General features: G+C 36.7%; 1 protein-coding gene across 2 annotated transcripts in view; it reads right to left on the bottom strand.

The window, feature by feature from the left end:
- Positions 1–24,317, bottom strand: part of MYBPC1 (myosin binding protein C1) — a 94,957-nt gene that overhangs the window by 27,235 nt on the left and 43,405 nt on the right. For both annotated transcript variants that reach the window (XM_052639660.1, XM_052639661.1), the window contains exons 13-23: positions 19,220–19,386; positions 18,161–18,293; positions 16,144–16,268; positions 15,064–15,169; positions 13,414–13,580; positions 11,230–11,392; positions 10,032–10,138; positions 9,569–9,702; positions 3,257–3,416; positions 1,294–1,398; positions 370–558 (exon numbers count right to left, since the gene is read on the bottom strand). In XM_052639660.1, coding sequence (XP_052495620.1) covers positions 370–558; positions 1,294–1,398; positions 3,257–3,416; positions 9,569–9,702; positions 10,032–10,138; positions 11,230–11,392; positions 13,414–13,580; positions 15,064–15,169; positions 16,144–16,268; positions 18,161–18,293; positions 19,220–19,386 — 1,556 coding nt within the window. The remainder of the gene's footprint in view (positions 1–369; positions 559–1,293; positions 1,399–3,256; positions 3,417–9,568; positions 9,703–10,031; positions 10,139–11,229; positions 11,393–13,413; positions 13,581–15,063; positions 15,170–16,143; positions 16,269–18,160; positions 18,294–19,219; positions 19,387–24,317) is intronic.

Genomic DNA, 24,317 nt, shown 5'->3' with positions numbered 1-24,317 from the left:
GGTTGAATAGATCTCAATTTGTTTTAGTTATAGTGTCTATACTAAGGTGCTGGCTTACACTTTCAAAAGGTCAAATGAGGGTAGTCATGTGTCAACAGGCTCAACTATGTTTCCAGTGAGGAGGGGCAACAGAGCCACCCACAGCTGTCTTTGGAATGCCAGTAATGAATTCCAGGGCCTACATTATGAAGGCATTCAACTCTATCACATTGTTTGTAATTTCTTAGACAATTGTCCCTAACAATTTCTAGTTTCTTGCTCTGGCACCACTCCAAGAAGCTTCTAGGTCTGGTTTAGTTAGAAGTCAGAAGACAGCAGTCACAACCTGGGGCAATGACTTTCATGACAAAGACACATCTCTCGACTCACCCAATGGAACAAAAGGCTTGGAGGGCATACTGGGCTTAGAGATGCCAACAGCATTGACAGCAAAGATGCGGACCTCGTAGGCCACACCTTCAATCATCTTCTTGGGCTCAAAGATCGTTTCTTTGCAGAGATCGAAATTCAGCCGCATCCATCTGGAGCTTTGTTTCTTTTTCCTCTCAATGAAGTACCCTGAAGGGGACACAAAATGAAAACAGGTTTTTCCTTGGCCTCTAAAATTAAACTTTGTCAGATATTAGAATTCTCAAAAATTTATTAAATTCTCAGTACTCTAAGTGAAAAAGTCATACATATATTTTCAACTCATCTTATTCCATCAGTTGTTTGAGAGAGATTATAAGGAATACGAATATTAACATCATGGATACAGACAAAAATAAAAACACTCAAAAGTTAAAGTGGTGCTAGGAATAGAAGAGGAAAAAGTAGACCACAGATATGTAGGCCATAGAAATTAGTACAGTGACTATGAGTCCCAGCAATGTACGTAAGAAGGGGGAAATAACCAGTTTTGTAAGTTTCATTATTAGCAAGTAAAAAACTGTTCTTGTTCCATGGGGGAAGTAGATTCTTTTAAGTATTTAACCCTAAATGAAACTGCTTCATAGACATAATTCTCTGGTCATTTACTGACCAGAACAAAGTTAGACTTCTGATTGTTTCAAAATTAGATACTGAATAGAAATGTCAAAAAAAAAAAGAGGATAGGAAATCAGATGATATTCATAGGAGCTATTTAAATCTCAAGTACTTACTTAAAGGACATCCCCCACTATATTTTAATTTGAATGGATATTTAAAGATTTTCTTCTAAATTCAGTATTTAAAAATGTGTTTTGTGCTAATATGCATAAACAGCACATCAACTCCACTGGCCATTCCACAGGTGAACCAACATGCAGTTACCTAAGATCGGGGACCCTCCGTCATAGACAGGAGGCTCCCAGGTCATGACACACCAGTCGTCTCCCACGTCTGTCACGTTTGGTGCCACTGGAGGATCAGGGATATCTGTAACATACAAACAGATAGAGTAGAATAAAATAAAGTTGACCAAAAGCACAAAGAAAAATGTTCACTGGAGAATATGTTTTGGGGTAATAATCACAGAAGCAAGGCTATTTCTGATTATTTTTCCATGTTTACTGAAATGCACTGGCTAACTAGTTTAGGCATAAGGTCCTGTTCCCTATGGAATCAGGGAAGGTGAGCCCAACACAAATTCAAATGACGTTTCCAAATCCTTTAAGCTGGTGTCACATTATAGGACCGCATGAAATCCAAGACTTGTTGTTTGTCTTGAAAATGGTGACTAAGAAATTAAATTATTGCCTAAATATTGGATGGGATTTTGTTTCTTAACTACAAAGTGAACTTCCAGCAGAACTAAATCAAGGACTAATTATTGTACATTTTACATCAGTTGGAAGGTTCAAGATGTTGACTGGTAGAAATCCAAGTCAAAAATGGCAAGTTAGGGATTCCCTGGTGGTCTAGTGCTTAAGAATCCACTTAGCAATGAGGAGATACAGGTTCGATTCCTGGTCAGGGAGCTAAGATCCCACAGTCCTAGGAGAAACTAAGCCTGTGTGCCGCAACTACTGAGTCCACATGTCACAACTAGAGAGTCCATCCAACCACAACGAAAGATCTTGCAAGACGCAACGAAAATCTGGCATGCCGCAACAAAGACCCAACACAGCCAAATAAATATATATATTTTTAATGTCAACTTACCATGTCTTCTATAGTTCAATATGTAATAAAGTGACCTTAGCTTTGGATCAATTTGAAATATGTTTCTTGAGGGAAAACTAAAATGGAATGAAGAAATCATGAGATCTTGGTCTATCAGTAATTTGCTAGACTCATTTCACTTGGTTTTGGGGTCTGGAAAAAAGTATTTAGAAAGTCATCTAAGAACCAAGGCAGGTCTTATTCCTCTATGCGGAGTCCTGCCCCAAGGCCACAGGTGCTAGGCCTTGCACTAAGGCCACGGAAGTGGAGCCCAGAACCAAGGTCACCTCTGGAACTGACTGAGCCCCTTTGTAAACACTGCCAAAAGCCACCCTGATCTTTAATTATCAGCAGACTTCCTGATCCCAAATGAAGCAAAAGTGCCCACCCTGGTAGTCACCCTATGGCGCCCTAACCAATCACCTAATGCCAACCGTCCAGCAGGAATTTGCTTTGTCTTGAGGCTATAAAAATTGGCTGCTGCTGTTGCTAAGTCACTTTAGTCATGTCCAACTCTGTGCGACCCCATAGACGGCAGCCCACCAGGCTCCCCTGTCCCTGGGATTCTCTAGGCAAGAACACTACTAACCCATAAAAAGCATTGACTCTCCCTGGTATGGCAGGAGGTTAGCCCACTGCATTTGCAATGCCCTCATAATCTCTGCTCTTTGTTCTTAATAAACTCACACCCTTCTGAAAAGCGCTGAAAATTCTTTTCCAACCTGCGCTTGCACTGCCTCGGCACTCTACAATGAATGTGATGCCAGAAATTATTTAACAATTGTGTGTCAGTGACTGTGGAAGACACTGAAAGGGAGTGTGGCAGCAGAGAACTTGGTCAGCAACCCCAAAGCCTAACTTTAGCTATTCCTTCTAGCAACTAGTCCTCTAGGCAAGAAAAGAGATGAGAAGAGAAGGGAAAAAAAGAAAAGAGGAGAAAGAAAAGGAAAAGAAAGACATATAAAGAAGTGGCAAAGACAGAAAGAAAGGCAATGGTTTCTAAAGTACAGCTATAGCGTGAGTTTCTTTGTCAGCTACCCAGAAAAGCTGAGACACCCAAGAGCTCAGAAAGTCTTCCTAGGATCTAAGCACATCAGCTTGATCCTAGAAGTTTGTTGACTTGAGGACTTACCCACAACTTTAATCTTGATGCTTGCATGTGCTTCCCCGGCTTCATTTTTCAGATTTATGTGGTAAACACCAGAGTCATCTTTTTCTGCTATGTCAATAACAAGAGTGGTGCTGTCAGGGTAATTTTCAGCTCTTATCCGGCCGCTGCCCTCCATAATAGCCTAGGGAGAAAGGAAACACAATGCGGTATGATCTGTGCAAACAATAAAGACACCTCCAGAGTGCCTGGGCACTTAAGCTGGAAATGGTGCTAATGCCTGAAATGCATGTTCCTAGTTTTATCCTCGATCAGCTCTAAGGACAAACATATTGTCATCCCATTTTGCACATCAGAAACTTATGGCCCAAGGCTGCATGGCTAAGAAGTGGTAGAACTGGGATTTGACTCCCAAGTTCACTATCAGTTAACTCCTTAAAAAGAGAAAGTTGGAGGACCAAAAATATAAGCACAAAACTGTCATTCTAGGAGAAGAGTTTCTTTGTACATTAAACTAGAAATATTTAAGCTCATATCAGAAACTAAATAATGATTTGTTCATTTCTCTAAATGTCTTGAAAATTTTTAAATACTGAAAGGGGTTGAAGAAGGACACAGTGGCAATTTCCCAATCTGATTTTTCCCTTCCGGTGGGACATGAAAGAATGAACATCTGATTCCTAAAGTAAAGACAGAGGGAAGCTGAGACGTCTGTTATATTTTCTTTCTTTTCTCCTTCTCCCCTTTTCCCCTTCTTATTTTCCTTCATTTCTCCCCTTCCTTCTTTCGCACACCAGAAATTTAAAGTGACATTACATTTTTCTGATTCCCAGGTCATATCTTCCATGCAACAATGGGCAGCCAATACACAAAGAGGAAAAATAGAGAAGGTCCAGGCAGTTAAGAACCTGCATAATTTGCCACTAACTATTGTCACTTCTGCTCTTTAGGGTCTGGATTAGGACTTGCAAATCTTCAATAACATAAGATTGTGACAACAGTAAGAATATTTGAAGCAGCTTTCATGATTCTTATTTTATGATAAAACAAAATATCCTCATTTTAGCCAAATCCTTACCTTAAGATTGTAAAAGATGTTCTGCTCTTTTTTTTTTTTTAATGTGAAAAGAAAAATGATTTACTTAGGGCAGTGTTATATTATCCATTTCATATTTCCATATTTTATTTTGTTCACTGTGCTATAATTTACATAGAGTAAAATTCATAGCTTTTAGATATATAGTCCATGAATTTTGACAAATTTCTGTGATCCTGTAACCAGTACCATAATCAAGATACAGAATATTTCCATCACCTCCCATAGTGTCCTCACACTCCTTGGCATTCAACCCACTAAACCCTGGTCTCTGGAAATCACTGGTCTGCTATTTGCCACTTTAGTTTCTTCTTTTCCAGAATGTAAAATAAATGGAGTCAAACATTTCAAGTGAAATTTTTTAGATTGCCCCATTTTGCTGTATGTATTATGAGCACATTTCTTTTAATTACTGTGCACTTTTCCATTGCACATTCCATGTGCAGTTGGTTTATGTATGTACAAACTATATCCTTGTACAATTGAACTTTTGAGTCGTTTCCAGGTTTTGACAATTATGAATAAATCTGCTATAAACATTCCTGAACAGGTTTTTATGTGGACTTGTGTTTCATTTCTTTGGGAAAAATACCTAGGAATAGCTTTTAGTTGTATGAAAGTATATGCTTAACTTTATATTAAAAAACTATCAAACTCTTTTCCAAACTGGATGTACCATTTTGCATTCTGACCAGCAATGAATGAGACTTTCATTGTTCCATATCCTTGCCATTATTTGGTATTGTCAGGTTTTTTTTAACAGCTTTTTAAAATGGTAGTTTCTTTCACTCGGCATAATTATTTTGAGACTCATTCAAGTTATTGCACTATATCACTAATCCATTCCTTTTTATTACTGAGTATTATTCCCGTGTATGAATTTTATTTATCCATTCACTCATTGATGGAATCTGCATTTTTCTCAGCTTTTGAATATTACAAATAAGGCTACCATGACTATTTGTACTAGCAAGTTTTTTGGGGTGTGTGTGTCGCTTATATTGGATTTTTATGGAAAATCCTGAATGAAATTTTTGGCCAAACCAATACATCAATGATTATGTCAACTGTAAATAAAGACAGTTCTTCTTGTTCCTTTCCAGAATGTATGTCTTTCGCTTCTTTTTCTTGTTTGATTGCCCTGGCTATAACTTTCAGTGCAATGTTGAATAGAAGCGGTAAGAGTGAACATCTTTCTCTTCTTTCTGATCTTAGAGGAAAAGCATTCGATCTTTCACCATTATGTAGGATGATAGAATTGTTGTAGGATTTTCAAGGATGTCTTTCATCATGCTGAGGAAGTTCCGTTCATGTTCTGGTTTGCTTTGTTACTAGAAATGAGTGTTTAATTTTGTCAAATGTTTTTCTGTGTCTATTGAGATGATCACATTCTTTCCCTGGTTTGTTAATATGGTGAATGATATTTATTTTAAAATGCTAAACCCACCTTTGCATTCCTGGGATAAGCCACCTGTGGCTATAACATATTGTTCCTTTTATGTACTTTCAGATTTGCTTTGCTAAATTCTGTTTAGAACTATTTTTGTCCTATGTTCAGGAGTGATACTGATTTGTAGTTTTCTCTTTCTGTAATGTCTTTTTCTGGTTTTGCTGTAAGAATATACAAGAATATGTTCAAGAATGTGTTGGGAAATATTCCTATCTTCTTTTCTTCAATTTTTTCTAGAATTTTATATTAAATTTATATTATTTCTTTATTAAACACTTGGTGGAACTATCCAATAAAGCCATCTACATGTGAAATTTTCTTTGTGAAAGATTTTAAACTACAAATTCCATTTCTTTAATAGATGTGGATGTTTTAATAGGGATGTTTCTTTAATAGGGATGTTCAGTACTGATTTAGTCATATTTCACAAATTCTGATGTGTAGTGTGTTCATAAATATTTTCTGGAATAAGAAATGGCAACCTGCTCCAGTATTCTTGCCTGGAAAATTCCATGGACAGAGGAGCCTGGCAAACAGTTAGAAGCAATTGACCACATAAATATTTTCTGATTTTCCTTGTAATTTCTTCTTTGATCCATGAGTTATGTTTTTTCTTTTCTTTTTAAAGAAGCTACTTAGCTTCTAAATATTTAGAAATATTACAAATCTTTCTGTTACTGTTTTCTAATTAGTTCTATTGTGGTCAAAGAATATACCTTGCATGACCTGAGTCCTTTTACATTTATTGAGACTTATTTATGGTCTATTTTGGTAAATTTTCCTGTGCGTTTTAAAATAATGCCCATTCTGCTTTGTTTATGGAGTATTCTATAAATGTCGACTACATCAAGATGGTGGATAGTATTTCTTAAACCTTGTATATCTTCACTGACTGCCTGTCTTCTTGTTCTATCACCTATGGAGAGAAAAGTATTAAAATCTCCAATTTAACCATTTTTCTATGTGATTCTGTCATCTTGGTAGCTGTTTTTTTATTTGTCCCCTTTGTTCTTTCTGCCTCTTTTTTTTTTTTTTTTTTTTTTGCCTTCTTTCAGATTCCTTAAATATGGTTCCATGATTCCATTTTATGTTCTGTGTTGGCCTATTAGCTGTAACTGTTTGTTTTATTATTTAAGTGGTTCCTTTAGGGTTTATAGTATAGTCTACTTTCCTGTGGTGGTATAATATTTTATGTTTAGCAAAAGAAACTTACAACAGCCTACATCCATTTCACTCCTTCTAATCCTTACTTCTGCTTCTCCCCTCCTGGTCTTATGTTTTCATCGTCATAAACTTTACTTACACTGATGTTTAAAGCTCCACAGTGCATAATTATTATTTTTGTTTAAACAACCAATTATTTTTTAAGATTTAAATAATCAGAAAAAATTCTTAAATGTTTACCCATGTAGGTACCATTTCTGGCGCTCTTAGTTCCTTTGAGAAAATGCTTTCATCTTAGTATCACTTCCTTTTTCAGTATAATATTTATTTATTTTTAGCTCCGCTGAGTCTTCATTGCTGCTCGAGCTTTTTCTCTATTTGTGGTGATGGAGGCCACCCTTTAGTTGCAGTGTGTGGACTTCTCATTGCAGTGGCTTCTCTTGCTGTGGAACATGGGTTCTAGGGCGTGTGCCTCAGTAGTTGTGGCGGATGGGCTTAGTAGCGCTGTGGCATGTGGGATCTTCCCAGATCAGGGATGGAACCCATGTCTCCTGCGATGGTGGGCAGACTCTTTACCACTGGGCCACCAGGGAAGGCCAGTATCACTTCATTTTGACTTAAGGACTTCTTTAAGCATTTCTTATACTGCAAGTCTTCTGGAGATGACTTCTTTCAGCGTTTGCATATTTGAAAATAACTTTATTTTGCCTTTGTTTCTAAAAATTATTTCTACTGAGTATAGAATTCTAGCTGACTGTTTTTTCCCCCTTTAAATGTTGATCCACTGTCTTCTCACTTGCTTTGCTTCCAGAGAGATTAGCTGTCATCCTAGTCTTTGTTCCTATAGATTTAATGTGACCTTTTTCTCTGTCTCCTTTTAAGATTGTTTTCTTAACCACAGGTTTTGAGCAATTTCATTATGATAGTGTAAATTTCTTAATGTTCCTTGCGCTTGGATTTTATTGAACTTCTTGGATCTGATATTTTATAGTTTTTATCAATTTGAAAAATTTGGGGCCATTAATTCTTTATATATTTTTATGTCCTACTCTTTGGGGACTCCAATTACACATAGATTTGACTTCTTGAAGTTGTCCTATAGCTTAACAAAGCTCTTTTTTTTTCTCTCCAGAAAATAGGAAAGGAGGAAACAGACTCTGACTTCCTTAAAAAATAAATCGCTTTTGTAGAGCAGCTTTGAGTTCCCTGCAAAATTGAATGGAAAAGTACAAAGACTTCTCATATAATCCCTATTTCCACACATACACAGTCTTTCCCACTATTGACACCCCCACCAGAGTAGGTACATTGTTACAATGAATGAATCTACACTGATACAAGGTTATCATTGAAAATCTATTGTTTACATAGACCCTTCAGTTCAGTTCAGTCCTGTCTGACTCTGCAGCCCCATGAATCGCAGCATGCCAGGCCTCCCTGTCCATCACCGAACTCCTGGAGTTTACTCAGACTCATGTCCATCGAGTCAGTGATGCCATCCACCCATCTCATCCTCTGTCATCCCCTTCTCCTCCTGCCCCCAATCCCTTCCAGCATCAGGGTCTTTTCCAGTGAGTCAACTCTTCACATGAGGTAGCCAAAGCATTGGAGTTTCAGCTTCAGCATCATTCCTTCCAATGAACACTCAGGACTGATCTCCTTTAGGATGGACTGGTTGGATCTTCTTGCAGTCCAAGGGACTCTCAAGAGTCTTCTCCAACACCACAGTTCAAAAGCATCAGTTCTTTGGTGCTCAGCTTTCTTCACAGTCCAACTCTCGCATCTACACATGACCACTGGGAAAACCATAGCCTTGACTAGACGGACCTTTGTTGGCAAAGTAATGTCTCTGCATTTGAATATGCTATCTAGGTTGGTCATGACTTTCCTTGGTGTTGTACATTTTACGGGTTTTGAAAAACCTACGTCATATGGGTTATGTGGATCATAATGTCAATGTTACAATGACAGGTATCCATAATTATAGTATTATGTGGAATAGTTTCTCTACCCCTTAAACATTTAATGTAGGAAGCCCCAGAATCACACTTGAGCTGGCTCCACTTGACCACTCCAATCTTATTGATTATTCTCCTTACTCACTCTGTCCTGGCCATACTGGCTTTCTTTTTATTCCTCCAGAAGGTCAAGCGCATTTTCTCTTGCTCTTTGCTCTTGCACTGGCATCACCTGGAAACTTCTTTGCTCTTATATTCACATAATGGCTCCCTGTTGTCATTCATACTGTAGACGCTCCATGCAGTCACTTACTAATCATATTACCTTTTTTTTTTAATCTTCATAGCACTCATTACTATCCAAAGGGACTTTATTTATTTAGTAATTCATTATCTGTATCTCTTCTACTCCATTCTCTGATACCCACTAGAAGGAAAGATAGAATCTCATTCACGGCACATAATAACATTCATTTGCATATGTTCACATAGTAGATAGTCAGAAATATGAAAAGCAAATGAACAGTTATTGTATTTGCCTAAAAAGCAGTGATCTTTATTTGCTAAAGTAATTATATCTTTGCCATACATTTATCTGCTGCCTCCTTTCATCTGACTTATGGAAGGAAGGGAGTAGGGTAGGGTGTATGTGTGTGTGTAGAACAAACCTTATCTGCTCGGCTCCAAATGGCTTTAGGAGGTGGTTCCCCACTGATGGGAATCTCTAGACGAAGCTTGTTTCCTGCAATCACCGTCACTGTATTGTCATCACCAAGACCATCCAGGTTGATCTTAGGTGGATCTAGAATATTAAACATGGCCTTTGTTATCAGACATTTATTTCCATGTGATTATATGGGTTAGGTCTTGTCTAGTGTTAAATATTGGTAATAACCAATATTTTATTTGGTCAAAAAAGATATAAGAGGAGTCAAAGCAGTCGGTGCCAGTACGTTGCAAAACTATTTTATTGTTAGGACCTCTTAAGAATCAACTATTAATATTATGCCTAGTGATTAATACCAATTCATGTATTTTTCTTTACATATCACATTTTGAATATAATTCCAAGGTAAGCAAAACCAGAAAAACAAGAATACAACTCTGAAATGATTTCTTTTATCTACTCACCAATAACATGAACTTTGGCAGGCAAAGTAACAGAATAGGCATCTGGTGTGAATACATAATCACCTTCATCCTCAACGAGAGCATTGGCTATCACTAATTTGTGGATTCTAAGGAAATGAAAAAACATATTTCTAAGACTGTGCAAAGATTTAGACTGTATAAGACTCAAACTGAGGAGACACATGGTTTTTATCTTAACTTGCTTAGTGCAGCCTGCAGAGAGAGTGAGAATAATGTGAATACTTAATTAGCCTATTTTTTGATCCACATTCAGTATTTATTTTGGGCTATATGGAACCATCTCTACAAATACAGCCTGTTTACTATGCAAGAATCTCTTCTGCCTTTTAAAAATCTCATAGCTTAAGAAAAGAATAGAAGATAACACCTCACTGATGCCACTCTTTAAGATTCAAGAAATTACCAAGAATAACCTTGACCTTGGTTTTTTATGCAAACCTAAAAGCAATAGTTCTTTAAAAAAAAAAAAACAACTGAGGCATAGTTGATATACAGTATTCTATGTTTCCCATATAAAACATAGTGATTCATGTTTTTACTCCAATGATGTTTAAAAATATTGGCATAAGGACAGTATTTCTTAACTTCATTGGCTTCATGCATCAGTGAATATCTGATGGACACAATGGCACCTCAATCTGGAGAAAAACAAGTATTTTTGTATACAGAGAATCTGCTTACAATTTCAGAGGACTTGGGGCGGGGGGGCCTGAAGTTCATGGGTCTCCTAAGAATCCATGGATCCAAGTTTAAGAACTCTTGGACTTGCCCTGCATCTTTGCTAGATTCTAGTATATTAAGCAACCTCCCCAGTAGTGGGAAAAAAAAAAGTGGAAAGATCATGTGACATTTATTAGTTAGGGACAGTGAATCTAATTTGACCAGTTCTTCAACTTCAGTATCATTCCGCTAAGTTCATGTTTATATGGAAAGACTCAATCAATGGATTCCAAAATAACATAGCACCTCATTGTAAGGTCCAGGTACCAGGTCACAAGTATGACATGATGTACAGCAGAGAAATCACCTATTCTTGCTATTTGGAAGCAAAACACCAGAAGTAGATACTCTCCTTATGACTGCTCTCCAAACATCCTTACCAATCATCTAATTTAGGAAGTAGAAGAAGCCAATATGGGGACCAGCCCTCACTCAAGGATTGCCCTAGCTTGCTTACCTTCCTTTGTGAACAATCTTTAGACGGTCACTCTCCTGAACAGGTAGGCCATTTTTAGTCCATTTTCCTGTTATGTTCTCAGATACTTCACACTTCAAGCAGATTTCTTTCCCAAGGTTTACAGTCTGATCAGTCAGAGGTGTCAATATCTTCAGAGGTTTTACTGCAGAAATAATAGATAGTTATAAGTGCCAAATCCAAATTTCAGACAGGCCAAGATGGTGTTGTTTCACAATGATACTGTTTCACTATAATGCTTGTTTTGAAAATGAGCATTTGTTCCAATGCAACTGAAATATTCCAAGACAATTAGAGCATAACATACATTTCATGTTTGATTATCCATGATTTTATTCATGAGAAAGACTGGAAGAATCCAGAAAACTGCACCCAGTTGAACTGAGCCAGGTAGGATTGTGCAGAACACACGCATACACCTGAAATATCGACCAGTTACTTTAGTTCACCCTGTTAAATGAGCCACAGCCATGCACATCTGAGACTACAACTCTCCCAATTTCAAATAACCTCCTTCCACTGATTCCAACAGATCACAAGCTGCAATGTTTTTAACCCCACTTTCACAAGCAAATTTCAGATCTTTTTCAAGGTAAAGTGCCATATTCATTGCAGTATTTACTAGACATGTATAAAACTGTGCCGCTGATTTTTTTATTAGGTTCTTATCATTTTACGTATTTATTTATTTTTGGCTGCACAATGCAGCATGTAGGTATTTGGCTCCTAGACCAGGGATTGAACTTACATCCCCTGCATTGGATGTAGGAAGTCTTAGCCACTGGACCATCAGGGAAGTCCCTCACTTCACTTTTTAAAAACTGGGTCCCTGAAAAAATTACTGAGTGTTGTGTCTTTAACCCACATTCCCCATTGGCCCTATGATTTTCACTGCATGACTTTGTACAGCATAGTAATTTTTAAAAATGCATATGTTAATATTATAGCAGGACTAACTGTAATTGCTTAAAGGAATGCAAATATCAGTAAGGAACTGCCTACGGTTGAAAAAACTTTTTTGATATTACACTATAATGACCATTATTCTACAAAACATAAGGAGTGTACTGCGATTACTTCCAAATAATTCAATGGTCATATGAATTGCAACTGGACTAAGAAATAAGAATAAGATTTTGCCTTCCACCTATTACCAATCTTCTTGTGAAGTTTGCTATTCTAATTTTCATGGCTAACTGGAAGGGACAGGCCATCATGGGGCATTTGAGGAAGGCCATGAATTCTCTCACACCTCTAAAGCCTATCAGCGAATTAGCTCTTACAGTCTTCTGAATTGAGGCCCACTAGTTTGAGTAACTTCTCAACCCAAATGTAATTATAGAATGTTGAATGTTTATTGAATAGATAGCAAATTCACCTAGGGATTAAGCAAACAGGATATCTGCATTTCAGACTCTTTTGTTGACAATGATGGCTACTCTATTTCTTCTAAGGGATTCTTGCCCACAGTAGTAGATATAATGGTCATCTGAGTTAAATTCACCCATTCTAGTCCATTTTAGTTCACTGATTCTTAAAATGTTGATGTTCACTCTTGCCATCTCCTGTTTGAGCACTTCTAATTTGCCTTGATTCATGAACCTAACATTCCAGGTTCCTATGCAACACTGCTCTTTACAGCATTGGACTTTACTTCCATCGCCTCAACTTCCAACATCCACAACTGGGTGTTTTCGCTTTGGCTCTGTCTCTTCATTTTTTCTGGAGTTATTTCTCCACTGATTTCCAGTAGCATATTTAGCACCTACTGACCTGGGGAGTTCATCTTTCAGAGTCCTATCTTTTTGCCTTTTCATATTGTTCATGGGGTTCTCAAGGCAGGAATACTGTAGTGGTTCGCCATTCCCTTCTCCAGTCCACCACGTTTTGTCAGAACTCTCCAGCCATGCCCTGTAGGGCCGCTCAAGACAGACGGGTCATGGTGGAGAGATCCTTCTAAATACTGGTACTCTATTAAACTGAGTAGTAAGTTCTTAGAGACTGATTGATATGATATAGACACTCAGCTAGAATGGAATCTAATTTTACAAATATAAAATTGTCACAGGTCGAAGTCAAACAGATTGAAACTTTTCTAAAGCTGAATTAACAAACACAACACACTAGTAAAACAAGCTGGGAGACATACAAGGAAGTCTTACTTACAGTCCACACTAAGCTTAGCAGATGACTGTCCTCCTGTTGTCATTACAGAATATTCCGCAGTATCAGCCTTTGTTGCTCCTTCTATGACCAAAATGTGCTTTTTGCCTTCAACTCTAATGTGGTATCTTGATTTTGGACCAGGGATGATTTCCTCACCATTCTTAAACCTGAGTTAAATAGATGATTTTTTAAACAAAATTTTATAAAAAATGCTTCAAGAGGTAGTCACCAGACACTCAAGAACTGCTTGTTGAATTAAAGAATGTATGGATCAGTCTCTATCAATAGATGAATACTGTAACAAGTATTATCTGAAAATTACATTAAAAAAACAAAGTTCCATTCCTTTCATTTAAGATCAATTAGATAAAGATGCTAAGAGTGGATATTACCCATGTTTGGGCTCTTGGTGCACACTACTGAGAACAGCATTTTGATTCATTTTAAAGATAGCTATGATTCTAGGTTACAATGAACAATCTATTCTAAACCAAATTACTAGCGATTCCTACTGCAGAATTTACTCTCTCAATTAAGATTTTAAGATTCCGGATCTTCTAGTCTTTAACTTTGAGGTTACTCCCAGTGAACTTGAGAAAACACATTCCATCTGACCCCCAAAATACGCTTTTTATTTTTAAGAAATGTTCAAGTAATTGGTGATTCTCAGTCTAAAATATCTTTCTGAGATACTGTGACAATAAAGTGACTAGGAGTAACATAAAAAAAGTATTCAGTTCAGTTCAGTCGCTCAATTGTGTCTGACTCTTTTCAACCCCATGTCAGGCCTCCCTGTCCATCACCAACTCCCGGAGTTTACTCAGACTCATGTCCATTGGGTTGGTGATGCCATCCAGCCATCTCATCCTCTGTCATCCCCTTCTCCCCCTGACCCCAATCCCTCCCAGCATCAGAGTCTTTTCCAATGAGTTAACTCCTCGCATGAGGTGGCCAAAGTATTGGAATTTCAGCTTTAGCATCAGTCCTTTCAAAGAACACTCAGGACTGATCTCCTTTAGAATGGACTGGTTGGATCTCCTTGCAGTCCAAGGGACTCTCAAGAGTCTTCTCCAACACCACAGTTCAAAAGCATCAATTCTTTGGCTCTCAGCTTTCTTCAGAGCCCAACTCTCACATCCATACATGACCACTGGAAAAACCATAGCCTTGACTAGATGGACCTTTGTTGGCAAAGTAATGTCTCTGCTTTTGAATATGCTATCTAGGTTGGTCATAACTTTCCTTCACCATCTTCAGTGATTTTGGAGACCAAAAAAATAAAGACTGACACTGTTTCCACTGTTTCTCCATCTATTCCATAAAACTTGCTATCATGGCATAGTGAGAGCATACATCAGAAAGAGCACCCATGGGCTTTGGAGTCAAATAGACACGAGGAGCCTTGAAACATTCATTTACTAGTAAGTGCCTACTTCCTTATATCCTTATCAATATAGATATCTGGATCTTGTTTTTCAGTCTCACAGGTGAAAAAAGCCAATATCTTAGGATAGTTTTAGTTACATTTTCTACTAACACAAATGAGGTTGAGATCCCTTTCATATGTGTAAAAGCAATTTCCTATTCTCCAAAGTATTAAGGCACTTTTTTGTTTATTAAAAATGGACAGACCTCAGGATATCTATTTACCATTTTACATTGGCATCATCTTCAGACACTTCACATTCTAATTCCACTCTCTCCCCACAATAAGCTTTTGTATCTTCCAGCTGTTTGGTCACCATAACTGGAGGCTCTATTGTGGAAAAAAAAAAAAAAGAGAGAGAATCAGAATCATTAAATGCCCCCAAATCTGCTCATGACCCTGGGTTTGTTCACAGATGAAAAACCAACAATAAGAAAGTGTGGTTGATCACAGAGTGATGGTTAGATGGTGGTAGTTAGAAGGTGGATTTTTAAATGACTTTTCATGGCAAAATAAACAGTTGGCAGCCCTGGGTAAGTTTTGCATAATTTTGCAAGAACTCTTCAAATCAAATAAATGATAGTTTTAGAGAGCAGACAAATTGTATCAAATAATCTTCTTTGGGCAAATAAGAAAGCAGAAGATAGACATTTCTGAGGAAGGGAAATATATAACACTAAAATTTTCTACTTATGGTTTTAGACAGATGATAGAGATTATAGAATTGTCTTTAAACTTTTTTTAATTCAAGTATAGTTGATGTGCAAGTTTACAAAGCTGTCAGCCACAGGTCCTCATAAAGAAAATAAATGCTTCATGGCTTCATTGACACCCTCCAGCTTTTTCACTAGTAAATGATGGTCTTCAGCGATCATTGTGCCAACCACTGATGAAGTTTACTAACGAAGCTGTTTTAAGGGAAATCGATTTGTGATGAGCTGAATGTGTGAAATGTTTATCCAGTAGACTTTGTTGGGTTTCAAAAGCTATCACTAGAGCAATTAAATCGCAAAATGCTGCTTACATGAGCCAAAACTACAAGGCATTTTTACTCCACAGTTTTTTTCTCCTGTCAGCTTTTCTAGTCTTCAACAAACCTGAAGATTAATTAGGATACCCAATAAACACCAGTACAAAGATGCTTCAAACCAGAGCCAATCTAACACTCAAGCTAAACCGTCTCGAGAGGTACTATATCTCTGCTCTGGAGCTCAAGAGCTCACTTCACCATTTTCATTTTTGATTATTACCCCTGAGAGGAGAGCCATTGGCTCTTAATGGTTATGTTAGAGTTTTCACTTTACCTCTCACAAAGAGCTCAGTGGAACATTTCTCATCACCAGCTGTCACATAATACTCCGAATCATCTGTTAGCACACAGTTATTGATAAACATGATTCTTTCACATCCTTTATGTTCAAAGATGTATCTGTTTTAAATAGGAGGAAGATAAACAGAGTCTGTGAACCCAATTTTATTCTTTTCTTTATTGCCAGCAAATATGGCTTATAATTCCATAATATCTGAAAGTCAGAAATAGTCATTTTGATCTGCAATTTATTAGCCATATCTTACATAGTTTAATAAACATTAAACATGAAGCCAATTTCTATCTTTATAACACAAAATGTAATACATATGCATACTGCTACGTCATTTCAGTCGTGTCCGGCTCTGTGTGACCCCATAGACGGCAGCCCACCAGGCTTCCCCATCCCTGGGATTCTCCAGGCAAGAACACTGGAGTAGGTTGCCATTTCCTTCTCCAAATACATATGCATATGTGCATATAATATTTGTCACTATTTTCTTTTATATATGATTTTTGGGCTCCTAGGTGGCGCTAGTAGTAAAGAACATGCCTGCCAGTGCAGAAGACATAAGAGATGCGGGATCAATCCTTGGCTTGGGAAAATCCCCTGGAGAGGAGAATGGCAACTCACTCCAGTATTCTCACCTGGAGAATCCCATGGACAGAGGAACCTGGCAGGCTACAGTCTATAGGGTCGCAAAAAGTCAGACACGACTGAAGCAACTTAGCACACATATTTTTTATTCCAAACACAAAATCAGTACTCACATATTTACCAATGAACAATTTTTAACCTGTTGTTGGAAAATATGGTAGGCTAAGATTTTTAACTCTTTACATTTTTTAAAGAGATCAATTCATCTACTCTATTGTGGGAGAGAAAGTTCATATTTTTCATTGATTTTTTGAATTCACTCCTTGCTAGTCCAATGACATTTTATTTGGTGAGTAAATGATTACACAATTTAAGCAATAATATGAATCTAATCATTAATATAGATGGTAATTCTATACAATGTGATATTATCTTAAATGAGCTTAATAACTAGTATTATCATATATATCGTAGTTATCATCTACTGAAAAAGAACTTAAGTGGAAACAAAAACCTGAAATCCAGAAGACTGCAAAATCTGATTATCTGTGATCTAGATTATGCATGGGTATATTAGGGCATTGTAACAGATGAAAAAGTTCTTACTTGGGAAATTCTCAAAGACTTCAAGAACAAAACACTAAGCAACATTTTTCGAGATAAAAATAGCCAAGTAAAATTATGTTTTTGGTAAATTCAGGCTGCCTTCAAGAGACTTTTACCAGATATAAACATTATTATCACAAAGTCACTCTGAGAGCAGGACCACATTAAGAAACTGCAAACTACCTAATTGTTCCACAGAAGTGACAGATTTTCAGGATTAAAGCCCTTTATAAATATACACATGGTTCCTGTTAACTTGAAAAAATATGTTGGAGTTGAAAATCTCTCAGACTGAGAAGGATCTCTGTAAAGTAGTTTCCTAATCGCCTAGCAATACCATCAGATATCAGGGATTAGTTTCTTTCCTTCATTTGGGAAAAGGGTCAAAAATAAAAAAACATAGGCTTTAGATGCTATTCTGGAAGAACAAAAGTTATTTACTTATAAGGTGTGATTCCCATTACAAGCTGGTATATCAAATATATATTTCAATTTTTCTCAAATTTTTTAAAAAAATTGGGCGAAGTTTGGCAATGCTCTGAAGTAATCACATATAACCTACAATGACACAAAATCATAATTACAAGTACTTGAAATAGTTTATATATAATTAAAACATGAGGCAAGGTTTAATTTATATAGCACCATACTTCAATGGTTCCAAAATACATAAAAAGTTTTTGCCGTCCCCTCATATGATTTTGCATCATAAGAATATAACTAAAAAGTACTTTCAGGCATAGAATATCAAATCAAATTACTCTTTGATTTATACAGTTACTACTGATTATTTGCAAATTTGACTTACTTTGTACTGGGTCGAATTTCTTGACCATTTTTATACCATTTCACCTCCAGCTTTGGATCTGCCAGTTCCACGACAAATCTTACCCTGCCTCCTTTATCAACCTGATATGCAGGATCAAGAATTCTTGCAAAAGCTAGTAGAGGGAAGACACAAAACTATGTTAATATGTAGATGCATATGATATGAATTTACATAGTTAATCTGAAAGCCTAAAATTGAATAAATTGAGACAAAAAGAATAGGAAACTTTTGAATTATCCCTCATATTTTAGAAATCTGCATCGATTTATAAATAATAAGGTGATTTAAAGGTGATTTGGAAGAAACATAAGTAAAGAATTATTGAAGAGGCTTTAAAAATGATTGTCTTCATTCTTTGGGCAATGTATAATATAAAATATTTAAATGAAATTTGTACTTGAAGGACACGCTTATTCTCCTAAAATGATTATTTTCAGTTTCATTGGCATTATCTGTGTATATCTATCTCACAGACAGTTTTTTTAATCATAGAATTTATGAGATACTTCCAATGACTCATGAGCTTAAATGGAATGTCTTTGACTGATTGAAACAGTAAGCTTATCATAGTTTTTGTACTGTGGAAACCTGCGCAAATATTGACATACTTAAACACTAGGGTTACCTTAGCAGGTGTGAGACATGAATCCCCCACGACGCATCAAATGGGTGGAAGAATGTAACAGTAAAACAAACACAGAATCTACTCTACCTAAATAACAATCAGGAATCTGAGAGGGACGGAGAGATGCAGCGGATGGAGAAAGGGGCTGCTGAGAAATTCCCAGTAACACAGGAATATTTAATACTCCATTATACATTGTCACTGTAATGTACTTTTGTTACCTTAAACCTTCAGCAGCTGTCCACTACCTACTTCGCTGGAGATGTGCGGGGCAGTGAACTATTTCACCTGAAGCCAAGTTAACCAAGAGAAGCGTAACCCCTGCAAATTCCACTACAGCTAGTCCGACCTATCAACCCAGTACGAAATGGGGAGAATTATCGTCTCCCCTCGGAGTGCTCGGACGTCCTCACCTGCACTCTTCTTTTCCACTCTGCGCATGCGCTTGAGCCGCTTGAGCATACCACGCAGGTCAGTGATACCGTACTGGAAGGCAATTTTCTCGTACTCGCTGGGTTTCGCATTCTTCAGCAGCTCCCACACGTCTACCTCGGGTTGTTCCTCCTGCTGCTTCACCTCCCTAACCGGGGAGAACCATTGCCTGGTTTAATAGCTGCCCACTGGCCTTTAAAAACCAGGAAAGTCGGAGTATGGTACCGATTTTTTGGTTCAGCGCTAAAAGCTCTGTTTAAAGCCTGAGTATTTAAATAGCCAAGGAGAAAGTCTACTTTGCATGAAGTTTCAGTGCAACTTCTAGATAGTCAAAGGTCAGATCCATGCACCTGCATTAACGCTTTCGTTTTTCTAGGTAAAAACACAGTATTAAGGAGATAGAAGGATTTCAGGAAATATCCTCAAGCTATTTTTCCTTATTTTAAACCTGAAAATCCAAATAGGAGATGAGATTTTGAGAAACTTAAAAGGTCAGTTTTCATCTAGGCTTTAGATATTGAAATAAGGTTTAAGAACCAGAGATTTTAGGTGTTGGTCCATGAAAGAACAATGCTCTCGCCTTCATTTGTGTGCATACCCTAACTCTGCATGGAGACGGTACAAATAGCAGTATTTCAAATCTTCCGATTTTGCAAATAGCATTTTCCCTACCATGTTAGTAAATGTGTACATTAACGAATTTTTGCTGTTTTTTAATACAAAAAATATTTGAAACTGTGACTAAGCATTTGTTCTTAGTTTCTGTTTTTTTGGTTTGGTTGTTTTTCATATGATTTTTGTGTATACATATAATTTTTTTTCCCTAAATTGTCAGAATGAAAATTCTCAAAATTCTCTCATATTTCATCTTAAAGTACTGTCCAGAACTTTTTTGGAAGCAGAAACTGTTTCGAATCATGAAAATATAAATGTGAAACTATAAAGCAAGTCATAAAGGGTTCCATGAACAAGCTGAGAGTAACTTAGTGTGATTATCAAAATCATGACTCTAAATTTTGACAAATGGCAAAAGAATGTATAGAACATATAAAGAACATATATAACTACTGTATACCACACATACATAGGATTTAAAGTACATACACTTTCCTGTATTCTAAAACCTAAAAGTGAAATAAAACTCAGGAATAAACACTCTTCAGGGAAAGAGCCTTAGTTGCAAATGCTAAATATAATTTAAATTGATTTCCTTAACTAGCTAAGAAGTTCTAATTCAGTTTAAGTTTAGTTGACTGTTTTTATTGACTAAGGTTAAACTGGAAATATTTTAGTGACTACTTACTGTGAATAATGCTGGTTTGGGTATGATTTTTCCAGGAAAACTGGTCAACACATCTTAAACATCAATGTGAAAACAGATGCATGCTATCATGATAGCAAATAATGAGTTACATATGTTTGTACTGTCATATTAATTATACCCATTTCAGAATTTCTTGAGGAAATACTGGGTTATAATCATAGGGAAGGGTAGGAGAATATAAACATAACTTAGAGTTTAGGGTGGCATTAGGCAAGGATGGCTTCTGCATATCTAATTTCTGTTTTCATGTAAGTCTTTTGCACAGTAAATCATGTTGAGGCACATCTGGATAATGGAAGAAAGTGAAAGGTCATTGGTCCCTCAGCGACCTTTGTGGGAAGGACTAGAAACACTCTTAGGAAAATGTACTTCTTAAAGATTCAAGATGCAACTCTTCATTTCACTGAAATGGTAACTAGGCCCTCTAACGACATGGGGAAATTGAAAAGCTTAAGAAAAGTGTCCTGAAGTTGAAATGTTAGTAATAATTTGTCTGGTCTACTATATCTATTGCCTGAAAGCAGTCTACATTTCAAATTTAACATTTAAATATTTTGTAGGAAGTCTTGGAGAATTGCGATTAAATGTATATCTGTGTATATACATTTTTCCCCCCCGTGAGACTTTCCTCAATCCACTTTATTATTGCTTTATTTTTGTCATATTAGCCTGAATCCCCACACTGTAAAATTATCCCATTCCACATTTTGCTCCATTTGTATCTCAACCAAGAATTACCCACATATTTCAAATATCCTCTTGACATTGGTGAAAAGATTTAGAGATATCAATGATAAAGACAGATTAAAAGAGCTAACAAGAGGCACAAAGCAAACACCGAGAATACCCAGATGTATAGGTGAATGTTTACATGAGGAGGTCACTAAGTAATAAAGACCATTTCCAGCGTGATTTCTTGAATCAGTTTTGTTGATAGATTCATAAAACTGATCATCCTCACCATTTTTTCATTAACACCAAAATACATCCCACTCTACCATAACCTTAATCCTATCACGCTTTGTATACAAACACGAGTAACCTCTTGCCTCTTCCTTTCTTTCCTCTCCACTACTCAGTTGAACCCCAAATTGCAAGGAGATGGATTCCTCATTTTGTACTGGAATATGAGGTCTGGCGCCCATCTGTAGGATTTCCTTAACTCATTCAGAACACATCTTTGCTTACCATGGTGGCTGCACATGACCATATCTGTATGGCTACATTAAATTTCAGCAGGGAGAAAAATCCAGATTTCTATAGGCACTACTGACTCCTTTCCGAGAACTGGCAGAGGCCTATATAACATTCACAGTACTTCCATCTACAACAAAGTTTCTATAACGTAACAATCCTAGTGAAATACAAAGCCGTTATAGAAATTTTATGTAGAATAAAACTTTAAAGTATTTATATAGGTCAGGTCTCATAACAAGATACTGCCCAAAGACTAACTAATGTCTATTTGGAATATGCTAACTTTGTTCAGGGCAGAGAGATATTTCGTTGTATAAAGATGGTGGTAATGATATCTATTCTCATGAGGATTTTGCCACACACTCTTGGAGAAGTAGAAATGTTATTACCACATGTTATTACTACAGTGAAAACACATGCAATTCACAAATTAGTAGGAAAACACAATGGTTTCCAAAGTTATACTGGTGGATTAGTACATAGTATATTAAATGAATATAGTCTCATGGTGACAACAATCTAATTATGAGTTAAAATCATAATTAGGGGATGTAAAGAAAATGAGAAGTAGAGACATGTTGACTGCTCAGTTTTTTTCTAATAATTTTTTTCTTTAGTCATTTTGACCATTAATTAGATTTCTTTTACTCTGAAAACTACTGAAGAATTAGTGTATTCTTTTTTGTCTCCTTTTCCTTTTAATCAGACTTGGCACTTAATAATCTATTACATTTTTATTGATTGATTATGTGTGTGTATGTGTATTTTGTCACTTTACTAATGTCAACTTAAAAAAATTGCACAGTGTGAGAGCTATGAATTAAGTTTTATTTGGAACAAAATGAGGATGGCAGCCTGGAAGACAGCGCCTCAGATAGCTCTGAGAAACTGTTCCTGAGAGGCAGTCAGGAAGGTCAGTATATATGTGATTTTGGTGAAGGGAGAATACAAGCAATCAAGCACATATTTTTCTGGAAGATTTCTGCTAGTCTCATGAAGCTTTTGCTAGTTATGAGGAATAGTTGTTATCATGAAGGATTTTAGTGCTTTCTAGATATGAGGAGATATGAGAAGTGGGCTCATAAAATCAGCTCCTGAAAATATCTGAATATAACTATCTGAAGACCTGTCCTTTCAGTTTTTCTTCCAAGCACAGAGTGCCTCATTTCTGCTCTCCAGCCTGAACTCCTTTCAGGGAGTATTGAAAATCAGCACATGATTCAACCTTTGTAGAGGAAGATGGCAAGTACAAATTAAATAGTTGACACTAATGTAACTTCTTCAAGGGAAAATGTCACATTTTGGGGGGAAGTGGATACTTATTTGACACCTGCATGAATCTGGTCTCTTACACTTAATTCTCACAATAATACTCAAGTAGTTTTTATTCTCTGCATTTACAGTTGTGGAAAGCGAGTCTCAGAGAGGACATATCACTTGACCAAAGTCATGTCCAGTAAATGGGAAAGCTGAGACTCAAATCCATCTTTTAACCACTACCTTTTTCTTCCCATGAGTATGTATTTATATCTTTCCATGTACCAGGTGCTGGAAGGCATTGGATTTCTTTTCCTCACCTCAACTAGTGTTATATTCTACACAAAGAAAGCATTTAGCATTTTCCTGGTTGAGTAAATGACTGCAGAAAAAAACAACCCAAAACCTCTTGTCTTCCCAAAGTTTGAACTTGTTATAAATGTACAAGGTGCCAACTTCCCAGGCAGATTCAGAGTGATGTTTCTTATGTGGAGTCATAGGAAGTGTGCTGATTCAGAAAAGGGAACTTGTATGTAGGTCCCTGCCCTCCCTCAAGTTATCTGTATGACTTGGGGGAAGTCACTCAACTTGTCTGGTCTTTGGTCTCTCACTTGTAGAACAGGAAGAGTGCAGCTCATTAAAGGTCACTTCATATTCTGTTGCTTTAAAATACTTTGGGGGAATTAATATTATTGAGACTAATGATTATTTGAAGTATCCAGAGGAGGAATGATGTTTTTTGGTACTGCCAAAGTCTATTGATTGGCTAATATCCACTTGGTTATTAATAAATGGCAGCTGTTAATGTTTCTGTTCCCAGCCTAAATGTTTAGAGCTGGGGGTGAATATTTCATTCACAGAGGTTTGAATAATGCCACCGAACTAACCTGAGAATGAACCCAAGCCTATTTATTACCATTTGTAATTTGTTTTGAAGCATATCTATACCTATGATTTTCAGTAGACATAGAAGGCAGTAAGAATAAGAAGTGAACCTAAAAAACTAAATGAAGTCCAATATCAATATTATATATCATTAATTTAAGTTGTAGTTTTACTGTTTATTCACAAATTTGGTACATAAACACCATCCTAGCAAAAGTCATTTTCTTTATATTTCTTCTGTGCTATAGTAACTATCTATATATGTATATCTTCATATATAACATATATATAATATAGCATATTTATGATTATGCATATGCATATATGGGCTTCCCAGGTGGTAAAGAATCCACCTGCCAATATAGGAGATGCAGGTTTGAGCCTTGGGTTGGGAAGATCCCCTAGAGAAGGAAATG

Source organism: Budorcas taxicolor, chromosome 5, assembly GCF_023091745.1.
Source record: "Budorcas taxicolor isolate Tak-1 chromosome 5, Takin1.1, whole genome shotgun sequence".
Lineage (NCBI taxonomy): Eukaryota > Metazoa > Chordata > Mammalia > Artiodactyla > Bovidae > Budorcas > Budorcas taxicolor.
The sequence above is the reverse complement of the archived record's forward strand: the minus strand, read 5'-3'. Positions and strand labels throughout refer to the sequence as shown.